At 39.9% G+C, this 18,682-nt stretch overlaps 2 protein-coding genes across 5 annotated transcripts in view; one reads left to right on the forward strand and one right to left on the reverse strand.

Moving 5' to 3' along the window:
* The window catches only part of LOC124159594 (1-phosphatidylinositol 4,5-bisphosphate phosphodiesterase gamma-1), a 182,621-nt gene that overhangs the window by 109,224 nt on the left and 54,715 nt on the right, over positions 1-18,682 (forward strand). For all 3 annotated transcript variants that reach the window (XM_046535512.1, XM_046535514.1, XM_046535513.1), the window contains one exon: positions 550-727. In XM_046535512.1, coding sequence (XP_046391468.1) covers positions 550-727 — 178 coding nt within the window. The remainder of the gene's footprint in view (positions 1-549; positions 728-18,682) is intronic.
* Positions 727-11,662, reverse strand: LOC124159596. 2 transcript variants are annotated; one of them, XM_046535520.1, is made up of 3 exons: positions 11,421-11,662; positions 8,666-8,755; positions 727-1,967 (listed from the first exon to the last, which is right to left on the reverse strand). In XM_046535520.1, exons 1-3 carry the CDS (start codon positions 11,466-11,468, stop codon positions 939-941), a joined length of 1,167 nt encoding a protein of 388 aa, XP_046391476.1. In that variant the 5' UTR covers positions 11,469-11,662; the 3' UTR covers positions 727-938. The 2 variants fall into 2 exon arrangements, with proteins under 2 accessions (XP_046391476.1, XP_046391475.1); XM_046535519.1 differs by having other exon boundaries at positions 727-1,970; positions 11,421-11,652.

Raw genomic sequence — 18,682 nt, forward strand, 5'->3', positions numbered from 1 at the left:
TGATCAGGCCTCAATATAGGCCGTCAACCACTAAAAATTATTTTGACCACAATAAACCTAGCCTTTTTAACTATCTACTTACCTAAAGAGGTCAGAAATTGTACTATACCGAAGTTTAAACATGCTCTTTGCTCCTGGATTTTGAGGCAAGCTTTCTATTCACTGAATGAATTTTTTGAAAGCAATTCTCTGAACTGTACAGTTTAGATATAGCATATATTGACCAAGACTATTGCACTATATTGTGTGATGTTGAATTAATGTAATATTATATAGTGCACGCTGAAATGCTTTGAAAATATGGCTGGCCATTGCCTTAGGGGCAACCAATTGATCCAGTCCTTCCAAAAATGTTTTGTACATAACCATATCCTTTAGTGATTAAATTTAGAGGGACAGCAATTAGGAGGAGCAAAAAGGTCCTAAAATCCCTGGCTACAATATTGAAACATGACTAATTATCAGTGCAAAGTGATTTGTCAATTGTAAGGCAAATGAATTTGGTCATCACGATGCTAATGATGTTATTTCTTATCATGACATAAATAGGGCAGAGAGGAAGATCAAGCACTGCAAAATCAAACTGGAAGGTCGTCTGTTCACCATGGGGACAATGCAATTCGAGAGCCTCGTTGAGTTGGTCAACTACTACGAGCACCATCCCTTGTACAAGAAGATCAAACTCTGGTATCCCGTTAGCGAGGAGGTTGTAAGAAGACTCGGAGCTGTAAGTACAAGCACTGGTTTTTTATTTTACTAAAATAGCTAATATACAAAATTATCACCTGGAAACACACATGGGTCAGTGTTATAAATAAATTTTACTATAGTCAACAACTCAATTGCTCAACAAAGTCTCTAAAAATAAAAATATATATACATACAGGTCGGAATAATGGGCAGAAACGATTTTAGGGTAATGGTGATGGTCAACCCATTTATGATTGTCCAGACATTTCACTAGAGGTGTTTTTGGTTTGTATCACTGTGGTACTTTGCCCCGAGGGCTGGGGGGACTGCAGTGCAGACAAGAACTGGCCAGATACAGCTGGCTGATAGGATAAGTACCCTTGAGGATATGTTGCCTGGTACCTCGTTGCTGGCACGGCTTGTACCCACTGGACTATGGGCGATGGAATGGTGTTGATTTGCTGTGCTGGAACTTGGTACAAGACCCTTGAGTTCTTAGCTTGGTAGGACATGTAGGGGTACAAATAGGGGATTGGGTTGACGCGAAGGGAGGCTCCTGATGTCGTGATGCCCAGTGGAATGGGTGAGGGCCTTGTCGTGGTGTATGGCTGCAGGGTTGTCTTGGCGTCCCCTTGCTGCTGTGATCCTGTGGGCTGAAGAGAGGGGGCCGCATTCATGGGCCGAGCCACATACTTGACCTGGCCTGTGAAGGGATTGTATGCCACGGGATATAAGGCCATGGCTCCATACTGGGCAGGAAGTCTCACCGCCTGGGCTGACCTTTGCATTGCATTGTAGCTTACACCCTCCTGTTGCTGACTGGCAGATCCTCTGCTCCCATCTTGAGATGCTACTGCTGCTGGCATCTCTGTGCTGTTGTCATCCTCGGTGTTGCCGGTCATCTCCTCTGCTAGGTCTTGTGCAGCGTCAGGAGGCAGTGTCATTGGGAGCACATCCTCCGCAGCATTTTCATTCTTGCCACTTGAGGTCAGCCTCGACTGTCCTGCAACACTGTCAACCTCGTTTTGACCACTGGCTTTCGCATCAGACTTGGATTTGACTGGTGTTGACCAAATGACGGGGTATGAGCCTGGTTTCATTTGAACGGTTACCTCGTACACATTGGTCCCGTCACTTGTGTATGTGATGTACTTGGTGAAGCCGTGCTGGTCTCGCACTGTGTGGAAGATCGGGCTGCTGCTGCCCTTGCTTCCTGAAGGTGATGTCTGCTGTGTGGAGTCTCCCAGTCCTAGGAACTTCATGGCATACTTGGCATACTGCTGTAAAAGAAGATGTAATTAGAAAATTTTGGCCCTTGCAATTTTTTGTGATCAAAATTTTGAGGACACATGAGCTGAAGTGAACTAGATAATCCATCCATAACTCCTCTGATCATCTCACTCATTTGGTTTTCAAGATTTTAATTTAAAATAAAATAAATGATAACGGCTGTTGTTAAATATGATCATATGTGGTCATAAATGATGTTAGATTTTACTTGGTGAATTTAATGTAAAAACGCTACTCGTGTTATGCTCTTAATGATGTGGCACTAAGGTTTTGATTTTGAGAAATGTTGGGGATACTACAAAGCATCTCCTGGTGCAATGACTGAAAAATTTTTTGCATCATGTATGGTGATCAATAGGGTGCCTCGTTTTGCCACTTTTTTTAGGATCGAATCGTAATACCCGGCAAAAGTTGTGTACCCGAGTGGGTATTACAGATATGATTTTTTTTTCAAAATCGGTTTCTATCTTCTGTTCGCCATCTTGTTTTGAAATTTTTAACGAAAAACGTTAAAAATGTAAATAATTTAAATTTGGTTTAAGCGAGCACTCTTTTTTTTCAATGGCGTATAACATTGGTATTTCCTTGATATTTCAGACCAAATACGACAGCTCTATTACTTCTAATTATCGAGAAAATGACCTTTTATTGTGTCCCTGGAAGAGGTTTTTGTGGGTAGACAACCCGCAACACACAATCTCATTTTACGCTATGCATGCGATAAATGATGCGAAATGGAGATGTTTTTCAGTCAAAAACGTGTACAGCATGTCTGGAGTTGTTAAGGGTAGTCACTAGGATGAGTGTATGCTCTTTTATGCCATCGCCGACTCTAGTGACCATATTTTCGAGTAAGAAGATATCACTGAAGATGGAAATTATCATTTGGGATTCACCATGAAGGTTTTATGTCCCTCAATGGTCAAGTTCACCTCCCCTGCGGTCAGAAAAGGGATTTTATTCAGTATGACCTCCTGAACTGAGAAGTGTGGAGCTCCTCGCTCACCCATCCAGAGAAGCCAGTCATGTGACCCAGAGCCCATCACGTGGAGGTGGCTGCTCCTTGGGCTCCTCCGCCTCCTCTACCCAACCAACCAACCAACCAACCATCGTCATGCAGGCCAGTTTATTTGTTCTGAATCGTTACCGTCCGGAAATGTTTCGTTAAAAATTTCGAAATTTCAAGACAAAATGGCGAACAGAAAATTTTAACCGATTTTGAAAAGAAATCATATCTGTAATACCCACCCGGGTACGCAACTTTTGCTGGGTATTACGATTCGATCCTAAAAAAAAGTGGCAAAACGAGGCACCCGAGTGATCAACTCAATGATATGTCGACTATACAGAAAACTGTCTTTCTCTGCATTCTGGCTTATGCTAAAGGAACTAGGAATCTTTCAACTTAACCTGCCGGAATCTCTCATGGTCAATTTTCAGTCAAGGCTACTACTCACATGGGTGTTCCTGACAATTCAACCGAAGAATTGTAATTAACACTATTTAACATTGAATTTTAACTATTTAATTGCCTTATTGAACTTTGGTAGGATAAGGCATTAATAAATCATCTTTAATGAAGCAAATTCCCAGGAATGGCACAGAGACAACTGGCTTATTCAGCACACCCTGTGCAAGAAAAGCTGGGGGCAATAATGGCTTGAAAGGTACAAGAAGCATTTTCCAGCTGATAAAAGTAAAATACAAGAATACATGTACATTGTAAACAAAATTTATAATTTACAATATTGCAGTTGAAAGCAATGAAGTTTGGAGAAAAATTGGTCGGAGGAGATTGAATGAACCAATCATAATCCCCATTTGAGGGTATCAGGAAATGTGTGTCCAATGTATGTATTTGGAATCATTTGAACGAGAACATTTTGCATTCCAGCTACTTTAGAGCAAAGGTCTGTGTTGTGAAGACTTAGAAAGGATACAAAGTGTAGGGTAGAATGCACACTGCACTAACGAGAATCACCTTTGATCGAATTACTGTCCCATCAATGAAAAAGCTGTAGTACAAGCTCAAACTCAGGAAAATTCTTTCCAAATTATTGTTGTTGCAGTTAGGTTTTTATCTAAGTAATAAAGTTGCTTGATTAAACGAACCTGGAGCTGCATTGATAGCCGTCTGTTGTGGGTATTATAAATGCGGTATCCAAATCTTCAGTTTAGTTCTGGCATAAATTTTTCCAAAAGGATATTGTTAATAATAAAATAAGAATTGGTAGGCATCGATTCTTCTGGGTTTCCTTCCGCATTTATCCATTTTACTGGACAATATTTTACCAATGCCCCAGTTGGCTTACTTAGGTCCACTACAGTGTCGATGCAGAAATTTGGTCATCTTTATACATATACATACACCCTGTTTGGCACCTATTTAGTGGAGGTGTGCCCTGATTGGTTAAGATCTTTGAAGACCCGTTCCCACGCACTGGTGAGAGTGTAGCCATCTTCACGGTTGAAGTTCTTGGGTGTTTTGGCAATTTCAATTCCCCCCTAATGACCCCTGGGTAGTGGTGGCCTTCTCTATCCGATAGAGAGGCATTGTCAAAGTCAGTGTTGTGGGTCGGTCCACTCCATTGGTGTTCCGCCACCGCTGACTGGCTCCACTAAATAGGTGCCAAACAGGGTGTATATAAAGACGACCAAATTTCTGCATTGATCTGCAGTGGACCTAAGGAAGCCAACTGGCATGTTGGCAAAACATTGTCCAGTAAAGTGGATAAACACGGAAGGAAACCCAGAAGAATCACTGTCTATCGTCATAATCTCTGCGGAAGCATGCTTGGAAACTATAAAATAAGAATTATTGGTGGTGTTGGTAGTTCATCTTTGAAGCTATAAATCATATTACTATGGTCATATTACTGTACCAAAGCAATTAGCACATACATGGACTGGTATTATTATCCCACAGCAGCGGTACGCAACCGGTGGTATGTGTGCACCTTGGGGGTACGCAATGAACCAGTCAGGGGTTTGCGGAAAGTAAGCGGTAATGGAACACGCCACATTCCCTAAAAGTAGCCTGGCAACAGTAGCGTTGCAGGGTTCCCATTCAACCGTGAAAACCTTAAAACTGTGAAGAAGCCGTGAATTTAGTCCATCGTGAAAAAACCTGGAAAAAGCTGTGAATTTCATCAATGAACCTTAAAAATCTCTCAAATTTGATTGTAGAACTAGGATTGACAGATCAAAAGAAAAATCGATATATCGATCATGATTCAAGGCTGAGTCACGTGCGGACGCTATCCTCCCATTTATCTGCACACGTAAATTTGAAGCACAGTAATTCCTGTGTGTGCCATGACGATACATTGACCTTAAGCCTGTAATTGGAAGACCGGTAACCAAAGTTTTCATTAACCCTGGCGAAAAATCAGATGCTTCTTCACTCTGTGCACACATGCTCCCTCCATTTTCCCACTCTCAACCTTTAGCCAGCCCTGAATTTTGCCAACAATAGGTGACGTCATAAGAGAGAGATTTGCATTCACGGCGTCTGCCGCGTTTTTTTTAATTTTAGTTAATGTGCGGCCTGTAATTGTTAGGTGATCATTATTTTTTATCAAAATGGCTTTTCAACTGACCCTGAATTTGACGACATTTAAACCGTGAATTCTATAATTTAGTTAGGGTGGGAACCCTGGCGTTGCCTTTAGTCTTAACCAGGAAATATGTTTGCAAATTATATGGGGTATGTTAAACAAAATCTCAATTTATGCAATTATTTGTGGCTAACAGTTTGCCTAAACCTACCAGTAGTGAAATTATCTAATAAAATGTGCACATTACATTTTTGGGGGTACATTATTTGTTATATACATATAGAGGGGTATAGGAGGAAAAAAAGGCTGGGGACCCTGTCTTACTCTATGAATTGAAAAAGGAGAGCAGGAACGCCTTGTGAAAGAATCTCAATCTCGTTCAATATGTTGCTTTGATTAATAAGATTGTATAAGATCTGAAAGGAATTAGCTTAAGATGGTTGGGGAGCCGTGCCTTTGCACAGACTCTTGTATGTGTACGTGCTGTCAAATGTGGTAATTCTAAAACAAATTCCAGATTCGACTTTGTTCAACTCTACTTATGTCAGAAGGACTTCAACTCTGAAGTTTCTCTCAGATAAACCTAGGCACGTTCATTCAGTACTCTTCTTTAACTGCTGTTGAAGTCTTTGAATTTGTCTATTTTAACCCTGCTTAGTTTCCCTATAGGTTTATCAATGTTCACCTATCATTAAAAAAAAAAAATCTGTTCTAAAGTTGCCATCTTTAATATTGTGGGGAGCCTACCTTCTTCCCCCGTCTGAATTTGTTTATCAAATCATATTCGGATTTTTGCCATTTTCTTCTATGGTTTATACCTATCTTCAAATTAAAACAGGTTGAAGCAGTTAGGAACAATCTGGCTGGCAAAAACTAATCAAAAGCTGGTTAATCAATGCATGGCAGGCAGTTAAAACTACTGATAGAGGTGATAATGCTAGTTCTTCCAATCTGTTGGCAATTTGATCATGTTCGAGTTTAGGTCTATTAGCTCGCTATGGCTACTAGTGAAATTAATTTGTTACATCAACCAAACTTGTAAAAGTATGTACTGTCTTATTCTCACAGTTGCACTCTAAATTCTCACGTGTGACATGCCAGTTATGCATAGATTTTTTTGTAAAATTTTTGAAGTTATGCATAAGTTGAATGAGTGAGCTATATGCACTATAATGACTAGGTATTTTACAATGCATAAACATCTCTATGCATTAAAATATTGAATCAGTGAAATGAAGATATTGCTTGACAATTACAATGTTTCTGAGAGTATACATTTCAGTATTTTAGGTCATGTTCCAAGTAAGTGCTTGGTGGGACTCAATAGTCAAACATCTCTAGTGCACGCCTTATTTTCTTTTCTTTATTTTGTAAATAACTGGTGTCCTAACACAGGTGCTTGCTTGCAAAATGCTTTGAGACAACTTGTTTTTTTGTTGAAGTGTCTTAACTAATGAATGACAAAAGTACTTCATTATGTCTGTATTCCACATAAGTTAACATTTGCTGATTTGTTTTCAAGTCTTATGGTAAATGTATAATTTTCTACCGCATGAATTTTCTACTGCAATGGGGTGTTCTCATAAAATTAAAAAGGTATTTTTTTTACATGCCTAAAAAAGTAAGTTAAATTTATAAACGTATGCGAAATATGACTTCATAATTCTCAGTATTCTTGTTGCTAGAGAGCTTCAAAGTTCGCAAAAATTACTAAATTCTTTTGCGCCACAAGAACAGCCTGTGACGTCAGAATGTGAGTAAGCAGACTCGCTCCATGGTAATAACAAAACAGTAACGACGACAACAAATATCTATTATACTGATTCTTAACTTGAAGGGCGCGTGAAAACAGTTATGAACAGTTTAATAGTTTTACGATGCATGCATTGCGCAATGGTTGACTCCGACTTCGAAAAGACGCATTCTGGGAACATTCTGAAGATAGATTAATTTAGTAATTTTCTATTACTGTGGAAATTGCCGTAGATAAGGATGATGAAAAAGCAACAAGCGCTATTTGTCAAGACTGTGCTGTATCTTCCAGCATGCATATATTCTTTAAACCTGTCAATTATTCAGGATAAATATTTCACATGACTGATGATGAAATTAACAAATAAAAAAATAAATTTACTGAGAATTACATAGGTTTTTTAAAACTGGGACAAACAGTCTACTCTCTAACGGCACCAAGTAAACGTATTGTTTACTGGACTCTGACGTCACGATCAGCCAACATGGCGATAGGTCGTTTGGAGCGCAAGATTCAAAGACAATTTTCAAATTGGAATTTTACGAATAATACGCAAGTTAGAGAAGAACTGCTTTCACTGTCATTTTCAGCTCGAAGGATATTTTTTTATCGCATAATCATCCATTTTCAGTGGAATTCCCCATTCTACAGGGAAATTTATTGTATCGTGGGGAAATCCGTATTTTTGGGAGCACACCGTGTGCAACATGTTGAGCAGAAGGTATTCAAACTGAAGCATTTGCTTCAGAGCGTAAGGTAAACTTATGCATACCAAATGGAGCAAACATGTATACTAAAATTTTATTCATCTGGCCCAATATTTTTTAAAATTAGTTAAAAGTTGGTGTGCATGTTTATCTGCCATGAGACTTTAATCCATATTGCTACAAATTTTTTATTTTTTTAAATTTTATTTTATTCTCAAACCACCGGATACAGCTCTTATTGGCCATTTTACACCGGGGTGTTCAACAAATTTAACAAGTAAACGTACACAAACGACCATGCCTTGGACCGGGGAAACCTACCCAGGCGGGATTCGAACCCGCGACCTATTGTTTGGCGAGAACGTTACCCCGCCGCCACCGAGTCCGGCAAATTGGAGTCTATTATGAGAGTGAATGGGAGATTCAGTAAATTTTTAGAACTAAAATAAAAAAACAAATAAAAGGGGCAGGTTCCTCAAGTAATATGCGTTAATTAAGTGTAATAGGCAGTAAGATAGTAAAAAAAAAGATCAGCTGTCGATCGCCTCCTCCAAATACCATACTTGTAAAAAAGGATATCCTCTTTATCTACCAAGTTCACAACTTCAGTAGGTAATTATTTAGTAGTTACCCTAATGCACATAGATGTTGGAGGCAAATGTACTTACATGGTCCAATGATGACGTTTGGGTGTGCTGTGTTCCGGGATCTGCATCTCCACGGGCTGCTTTTATTGCTGTGAGCACCAGAAGGCAAATCTGAAAACATGGAAAATGTCAAAACCAGCATAAATATAAGTATGTACACCAATGTGTATATGTGCTGGCATGTAGCCAGAAATGCGCGTTTGTGGAGATTTTGGTGATTTGCGTGTTGGCTGCACTGGTCACTTGTTGACAATGCATTGGTTTCATAAAATAAGCTATAAATCTCGTTGCTTGTAGTGTGGTGAAGTGTGTAGTCATGATTGGTTTTCACCACAATGGACGGAATCATTAGACCTGTCTCTCCATATGCTCTTGTTCCTAAAATCCACCTGATATTGTTTTCTATTTTTTAAGTTCACATTTATTTTAAACAAAATATAATGCAGTTTTCTTATTTAAAATTACTTACTGGCCTTAAAGTAGGCAATTCCAAAAATATATTCATGTGCTACTGACTAAGCATGTTGTTAACAAATTTTTGTTAAACAGGTTTGTATTTTTTCACTTCAAGCATCAGATTTTTCTAAGTAATTCAATGAGTTTATTATAGTAAACATTCAGTAAGTTCTGATGAAAAAATAGCTGTGAGTAGAAAAAATATTTGCTCACTCCAGTAAGGACACAACATAAGTAGATTTAAATGAAATACATGACCCAAAGGCAAGGTAGGAGTTAGAGAACTGAGGATGAAACTGAATGCGCGGAGGATGGAAATCATCCATTAAAGTCACTCCAAAATCTAACTTCTTCTTTAAAATTACTCTCTGTTGCCTAAAACTAATGCATCAAATTCACACATAAAAATCACTGGTATTTGTATGAGCCTATAAGGAGTATATAGAGGAAGAGTACTTCCCTCTTGACCAATGGCATTTTCTCATTCTCGGTGACGTAATACACTCAGTCTTAAAATCATTTTGTGCTACTTCTCCGCATCAATGTTTGGGTGCGTCTAACATTTTCTGAACAAGGTGGTCGCTTTCTCTATGGAAACTAATTCCATACGCATATTCTCGGGACATCCTAACACTGACGCTTCTAAATAGCCCAAAATTTTTTATTGCCATGACACGGCCAACCACAACAACCAAAGTTACAACAGTGATAAACTATACGAACGAATAATTACGACAATGTGACTTCTTTAAAACTGTCGCTATCTTGAAAATTTTGGGCCTTACAGAGTAAACCTTTTGTAAACATTTTCCTAATTGTCAAATATTTAAAAACTTCCATCTAAGTAAACACTTAGGTAAATTTTCAAATTTTAGATATGTAAAGTCAAATGTTGAAGTAGGTCTGCTCTACGTACCCTGAAAATGTCAAGTTGATGACGTAAGTTGTGAGCCATCTATCTTCAGAAAAGGCCGATGCCACCCCATTAATATTTCTCAAAATTACTCTTGATGTGAAATTTGTTAAAATAAATTAGAAAATGTTTCTCAGCCCAAATGCCGTTTGCCCCTCTTACACTTCATAATTTCACGCCAGAGTTAATTTTTCCGAGTAATTTTATATAAAAAATTCCGCCTTGTGAAAGAAGACAAAAGTTTGTTAACTCTTCCAGTGTGTGAAGCCACTCTAAATCTTCCACTCCAAAAAGTCATGACAAGCATAAAACTTCAGTGGAAACATGCGATAAATATTCGAAAGTAAACTCGATGGCATCATATGATTCGAAAAAGGCGATAAAATTTGAGGAAGAATTGAATGTTAGCGGGCGCATTGAAAAGTGTATTTTCCGTGATCTCGGAACATCGTAACTAGTCCAACATTGACTGAGAAAACGGTGCGGTGAAATGAAATGGAGCGCAACGATCGACTGGCAGGTCGCGCGAAAATTTTTATGGTGCAGAAGACGACGAAACTAGCCAAAATGAACGCCGTCGTGGAAAGCAATGGATGTACTGCAGAGCAGAATTCAAGGGTAATGAATTATTCCAAGGATTAAATATGTGCAATCTGAATGCCATAATATTCGGAGGTCGTTTTATTACGAATATTGTAGTATACATCAAACATCTCTACATCCATCCATCGTTTACATCACTAATATCCATCCCCATTAACGGACGGTGTTTGAAGTACTACTGACTTGTCTGCGTTATTTACTCCCTACCTCAACAAAAAAAACTGATTATCTAGATTCTAAATTGCAATCGCGAATGCCATTTATGCAATGAATTAGATAGAAAATCTGTATCTGGCTGTAGGATTTTCTGTTACACAGTTGTTTGAGCTTCATGTAAATAGAACAGTTCCGAAGTTTAAAGTGAGTCTGAGTGCAAAGTATTAGCATTAGCAGAATGATTGTCTCAAGAAATTATTAACTGGAATTCAAACGGAAATAAATCTACCAGTTATGCGAAAGGAAAATAATCAGCCATGATACGGCAACTCAAAACTGCTCACAATGAACACCGTAGTGCATCGCGTAAAAGCATCGAATGCACTGCAAATTGCGTGGGAATTCTTCGCGCTAAATACCTTAATTATGCGTTCAATCATTTCGGATTGAATGTAAAATGAAGACATTGTTTAACCCGGTGCAACTTCTGTCATACTATCTCTATCTGATACATCATCGCTGTGTCCAAATTGGATTGACCTAATGATTTGAATAATTACCAAATAGAAATTCGAGGCAACGAATCGAACGCATATGTTGTGATCGTGGGAGCGGTCTAGCGAGGAGGAGGTTGTTTGGTGCACTTACCGCCAGTACTTGGATAGTCCTCGGTTGCATGGCTGCAGAAGTCGTCATCTGTCAAGGGTCGTCGCCGTCTCTCTCTCGTCCGATTGACTTGGGCTGTCCCTCTCTCTCTCCTTTGCTCCGCAGGGTCTTCGTCTCTCTCTCTTGGCCCGTCAAGTGTTCCCTCGCGTGTGGTGGAATCGTGCCTTATACCCTCGCGAAGGAGTAGGGGGCGATTGGTGGGCTGGCGGTGGACTCCCCGCCCCCTCAGGGTCGCCGTCGTCGAATACGCTGAGCCCCTCTTCCCGACTTCTTCCTTATCGCTTTCTTTCTCCTTCGTGTGCTCATTGTTCCCTTCCCATTGTCCCCGAAGCCAAGAAGTCAACTTCGCCAGAATGGCGGGGGCAGGCAAAAAACTTGAAAGCCACTTAGCAGACTTTTGTGTTGGGGAGTGTAGGAATGGTCCGAAAGGGATAGAGGCTCTTTTTAAAAAGAGAGGATCCCAACGAGGCGAATGTTGACTGCCGAAGGAAAAGTCACCACGAGGGGTGATTAGCGTGGGGGGATGAGTCGACCGCAATGAAGCCGAACCAAAAAATGTGTGCGCATAATGGCCGTCCTTGGTGGCGTGGGAATGTGGCGTCGGGGGGATATTTCGCGTAAACAATGAGGAGTGCGTTGGTGATGAGAGCTTCGAAGGGGCGTCATCCATCGAGGGCGCCCCGCCGCTTCATTTGTTTCACTAGCCTGCGAATCGGTTACTATCTAGAATGTCCGCGGAGCGATCCATTCAGTCCCTATGTTTGCTATGGAGAACTTACACTCGCGACACCAGGAAGTCATGCATTCCAATACTTCACTTTTACCCGCCTACGTTCCCATCTGCTTCATCTCGTTTCCAGGTGCGAAATGTCGTAACCTCGTCTGCGATCAATAGTATTGCAATTCTGAAGGATTACTCTGAACCTTACATTGCGTTGGAAATCGTCTCAATTGACATGTCCCTGCGAGCCACCTGTAGGGTGTCCCGGCGAAGGAAACGGCATCCTCACGTGCTGTCAATAGTTATTAAAAATACGTATGTATTAATTAGAATAAAAGAAATAAAAATGAAGCTTTAAAATTCGTGGAGGTAGTGTGAACACCCAAGTAGCATGGGTCGTTCCATGCAGTACAAGAATGTAGCAAAAATACTCTAACATTGAGATAAAGGTAAATTCTGCCTAGGGTTAGATGTTAAAATAAATCCATTCATACAAGGTTAGAATAAAAAAAGGGTTTGCCACGAAGAAATGAAGATTAAAAATACTTAAAAAATATGGGGGTGGGGGAATTCTGTGCAAATTCACTATGAATAAGAATTTCCTCAGGAAAATAAGAATAATAGGGGCCTCAGTCATCCTCGCAGGTGCCGCGTTTAAAATACCAATTGTGAAACTGTTGCCATCCCTGATAATACGAAGAAAGCATGGCATCGTAAGTCATCCATTTAGCGGTATATTTCCTCGAACTATTCTCGTGATCCCTTGTACTAGGGGCGGCCAACCAAAATTAACTTCCGGGCCACTTCGGAATGGCGTCAGAACTCTTAGGGCCGCTTAAAAAATTATAAATCACCGTCCTACATGATAAAATGTAGAACAGCATTAGTAATTTACACGCTTTAATTCACACAAATTCTCTACCTACCATGGTTTCGAAACTCATTTTATTCTCAAATGATTTCCTTGAGATTGACATAAGAGTGTCGCAACCATGGTCTGTAATGGAGTTTAATATCAATGCGTTGCGTGCAGATCACGATAATCATCATTTTTTCTGAGGCATACGTTAAATACTGGTAACGAGAATTCTCCTTTTTTATTGACAGCCAAAGCAGATTAAACTTACGCATTCAATATACCAGGAGCGCTGCTAAGAATTAAGGCTAGGGGGGGTTTTAGGCGCAACTAATATTGGTGTGTGTGGTATACCTGACAGGATAAGCGGGAGGTGCGGGGGCCCTCCCCAGAAAATTTATAAGATAAATGGTTCAAAATGGTGAGTTTGACGGCTTTCGGAGGGATATTTTTATTAATCCCTACACTCATCTATAAGTAATATTAATAACATTAAGTACAATGGGTTAAACTTAAAAGTTTCTCTGAGCTCCGGAGGGGGGGGGGGGGTTATCCCCAAAACCCCCCCTCGCTGCGCCTCTTCAATGTACTACAATACATTGATAGTGCATGCAAGTCCTAAGCGATTGACTGCAGTGCGGGCGTATGAAATAGTATCAGGCTACATTTGGAGGAAATGCGATATGTCCATCATACATAATACCAATAGTAATTTCCTCACTTGAACACGTTGCGTGCGTGTTTAAGTCCCTCCCCTTCCCCCTCTTCCGGCAGCTATTTTAAACTCAACACTTTAATATCCACTCATCTCTTTAACATATGTTGGGTGGAACTTCGGTCGAGCATTTCCTTTTTAATTGCTAAGGGCTGGTGTTCTAACATCCCCTGCCATACATCTACATGATACCCTGCGAGCCACCTCTAGGGTGTTTGGCAGTGGGCAGCATTTTAAATCTCTCTGTTTTGCAGTCTATTTCTTTAATTTTTTTCTCATGATCACGTCTACCATAGTACGATGGTAAACGAAGGATATGATTCACGTCGTCTGAGAAAATATCTTCTTCGAATTTCCTATGTAAGTTAAGCCTATCTTCGATCTACGCTCCTGTAAGGATTCCTATCATAACTCGTGTGACATACTGGAAACGCTGCACTTTTTGTCCTAACAACTCATCACGTATCTGGCCGCCCTGCGCTGTAATCGATTGATTTCAGCAATTAGTCCTACTTCGTAAGGGTCCCATACGCTAGCAGCATAGATTGCTTGAGCAATTGAGAATGGGTATCTTTAAGAGCCACACGGAGAACATAATAAGAGAACCCCGCTATATATCCACCGGACATGCACATTGCATGGTCATGAAATATATATTAATAAAAATAACTCTTTCACATTCGTACAGGTGGTATGAGCTCCCAAGAAGCGTGATCCATGCTATTCCTGACGAAAGAAGTTACACTAACATAGAACGCTAGCATTTACTAATGGTTAGTCATTCATTTAAGAATAGCCGCACAAGGTTAGAATCACGCGAAGGGTTTTCCGCGAATAATTTACGGTCAAGCGATTGTCAATAATGATTAGACGATCAAAAAATGGCGTATGACAAAAAATATCAATGAAAAAATAAAAACATAAAATCAGTCGTCCTAGCTATTGTCGCGATTTATTGTACGAATCAAGAAACCGTTACTATGCATATTGTTTGGAGGGAGGCACCTCACACCAGCCAGTTATGCTGTCAGTCATTTCCTTATTTTATTATCGTGAGCCATTCTCCTGCTGAGCTCACTTCGACATGGACGATACCTCTCGCCCTCAGATTGGCTTTTTGCCTGGTGAGAATGAGTGAGGGAAGCCAACCCAATAAAAACTTCAATCTTAAGAGCAATCCAGGCTGATCAGGAGATTAGTTTGTAGAGTGGGAATCATGGAGACTTCAACGCCTGATGAAGGCGATTATCATATGAACGGTTGGACAGTTCCTTGGGCCAAATTGATGCCGCAATTTGAAAGTGGGCCTCTCATCAGGAACATATTTTGGCGGCGTATTTAGCTGGTGCTGCGTATTTAGGTGTATGTGCTTAAGGAGGAGACAATCCAACACCAACGTAAGAGCACTCATCAGGAACATATTTTGGCGGCGTATTTAGCTGGTGCTGCGTATTTAGGTGTATGTGCTTAAGGAGGAGACAATCCAACACCAACGTAAGAGCACGTCACATCCGCCTGACCTTTCCTATATTGTCGTTTTTCCTGATGTCTAATTAAAGTATGTTAAAAGTAAAGCGTTACTCATACATTACACGAATTACGCTTGGAGACTGTGGAGACTCGGAGGCTGCGTGATAAGCTTAGATTGCTTGAACAATAGGGTTGTTCAAGCCTATCAAAACGGTCTAAAAAAAGAATGTATATCACTTCTGATGTAATTTCATTTTGATTGGGATGAATGACAGATGCGTTGAAAAAGTAATGATGGAATTATTAGCAATCAAAATTCGAACAATTTTAAACGCCGCCAAAAACGGTCGGCCATCTTGAAATAGAGGTGATGACGACACAAGCCTGTACGGCTGGCCTGTACCCTCGATCGCTCGATGCCAAGCTGAGTACTCTGCATGCCGACTGGACATTTGCCAAGGTTATTCCTTATTTTGAAATGGCCTATGTTGTGCATGAAGCTTCCGGATGGATCAAGGCGACATGAAATCCATTCTTCAAGTTAGGCAGGCAATGTATGTAGCGTTGACAGGGATTGAAAGTTTTGTATTGCTGCATTTGCTAGGAAACTACGTGCAGTGAACTTTCATTGTGCTTCTAGTGCAAGTGAACACAATTTGTGCCCTTAATGTACACCTAAGTGAATGATTGCATATAGACGATGAAGTAAAGAGTGAAGTGAGTTGTGAATGTAACTGCTTCGACGAAATTATTTATTTCTTCCATGCTAGTTCAATCAACGCTATACATTTCGATCTAAGGTATCTAACTATTGCCTAGGGGATATTTTTCATATTTGAGCTAGTTATGCTTTAGGGATACATCGAACGCATATTAATTTTCAATCGTTTGTTCGCTTCTAAGTTCCGTGTGATTTTATTACCTATTCATTTTGAGCATTCACGAGTGTTTACATTTCACGAATTTCGTTGCGCTGTTGTTTGTTTTTGTTTTGGTCATATTTGGGTTACGGTAAGAGTACGGGTAAGAGTAATAGTGAAATTCGAAGTTTTTTGATGTTACAATAACCGGTTTAGCTATTTGTTTCAGCCTATTCATTTCATTGTCCTCGAAATGTCAATGTGAAATAACGTAAACTGATTCTAAGTCGTTAGTGATGAGTGAGAAGTGAGGTGTGGAGAATCTTTCGAACTTCAAGGAGTGCAAATTCTTTTAGCGTGTGCATAGTGATTGGAAAACCGATTATCATGTTTTATTAGTGTTTTATATTTATTGTGAGTCAAGTTTTTCATTGAATCAGTTGATTCGGAATATATTCGAATAATTCGTATCAAAAAGACAACTCGTGAAATGTGTACGTTGTAGTGCTATTTATGATATGATGAGCAATAAATATGTACAAGTAAGGGTAATTTTGCTTATTATTACTCTTATTAAAGGATAAATTTGGATTTTCTTTAAACACTGATCTGGCGGCAGACGCTGGAGATCTTGAAAAAAAGTGGAATAACCCTGCAGAGCCACTTAAACAACACTGCAGTAGGGCATCTACAGGCTTGTGACGTCACACATCAATTCAAGATGGAAGTAGGGCTTTTTGGCGTAACGTTAAATTTGTCACTGTTTAAAGCCTTCTCTAAACATGTACAATGAAGAAAATAGCATAATATTATTGTCATTGCTCCTTCTGAAGCACGATCTTTCGATTTCTTAAATAAAAAAAATATGGTGAACAACCCTATTGAGAGTAGATATCTTTCAGAGCGACACGGAGAACGTCTTGTTAGAACCTCAATCTATTTCTACATCCGACAGAAATGATAAAATAAGAGAGAGATTTTTCCCGGCGGATAGGGCTCTTATTCGTTTCTCCTGCCAAAAATAAAGGATTTGAACGAATGCGTTTTGGAGCTCAGTCAACTCAAAAATCACTCTAACGCGCGCTTTTTTCTAGTTTTTGTTAGCAGTTGGTGTCCTTGCGGCTGATGTCCGGATATTTACGTCCCGCACGGCTATTTACGCGTATTGCGAGGGAAGTGTAGATGTAACATCAGTGGAAAGATATCAGCCTCAAGGAAGCCGCCATTTTGCCGCCGTTGGTGCATGACTGTTTTGTCATATATGTGAATTCAATTATTCATGCTCCCAAAGCAGGTATCAATTTCACATGAGTGCTGTTGTTCGCGCCGGAAGTAATCCTTTGTCGAGCGAAAAGCAGCTCTGCGAAGCACCCTCGTCCTGATTGCCGGGAATTCCCCAAAACCCTCACTTCCCTGAGTTGCTGTGACCACAATCGGAACATCCCAAAACACGGTGGGACATGGAGAACATTGGGCCTGATTAATGAAAGTTGAGCAAATGCTCATGAGCATTGCATGATCGAGCCACGGTCCCATGGTTTTTCCTAAAATTTTCACTGAAGAGTTTTTAAAGTGAGGCCTTCGTAATGGAACATGTACCAGTAAATCGAAATGGGAAGGTATATGCGATAGTTGCATAAATTATGTCCACAAAGACTATTATGGATTGCGTTTGCAATTTTTTCCAACTAAGAAATTTCAGAGAAATGATTATGAGGACCAACTGCCGAAAGAAATGAACGTCGACTAAAGGAATTATGGCTCGCACCGTATATGGTGAAGCTCCTTAATAGACCCATCTATCACTAACCAGGCCATTGGCGTCCACAATGCTGAGAGAAATTTTCTATCGAAAGTAGAATCCGGCTATAAAATTACGTAAATCTTTTTATGTACCCATTCTTATGGATTTTAGTCCTGATGTTACTAATGTTTGTGACGCAAATACACGAGTATCTATCTCTCGTAATTAGTTTATTTGCGGATCTTGTTCTGGTCTATTTTATCGGAATATTAAGGGACAATGGACAGAGGCCAGACATATATGGGCTCAATTATAGTATCCTCCACACTGGATTATCATAAAAGTATATTGTAATGAAAACAGAATTACTTGCAGTTTATGTTTTTTATTTTTCGACTTTGCCGCCTCAAACATTTTTTGACATAGTTAATGAATGTCAATATGTGCGGCCATAGTCACTCGGCAAGAGAGAAACCTGGCGTCTACATTAGCCTACTATGTCCTAGCAAAAGGCGCCATGGGGGCCGAGGCTCAACGTCCCATCTGACGGACGGATTGGCGAACTTGAATTTCCCTCCTCAAGGCACTCAGGCAGCCTCTGAAAAATCTAAGCTACGCCTTATCCCTACCGATCCATATCCAATAAATTACTGGAACCGCGTCATACTTATATGATAAGCGTGTATCTTGAGCATAGTCTTAAAAAAGGTTGAATGGTGTTCGCCAACTTGTTTCCTATCTCTTACAATTAGTGGAAAACATATATATCAGAAAGTTTGAATGCGTTTCTCGGACGAAAAAGCAAAAATGCATTTTCGCACATTTTTTTCCGAAATCATAGTCGTTCACGCTTAAAAATCACTGGCTGATTGATAAAA

This window comes from Ischnura elegans, chromosome 5, assembly GCF_921293095.1.
Source record: "Ischnura elegans chromosome 5, ioIscEleg1.1, whole genome shotgun sequence".
Lineage (NCBI taxonomy): Eukaryota > Metazoa > Arthropoda > Insecta > Odonata > Coenagrionidae > Ischnura > Ischnura elegans.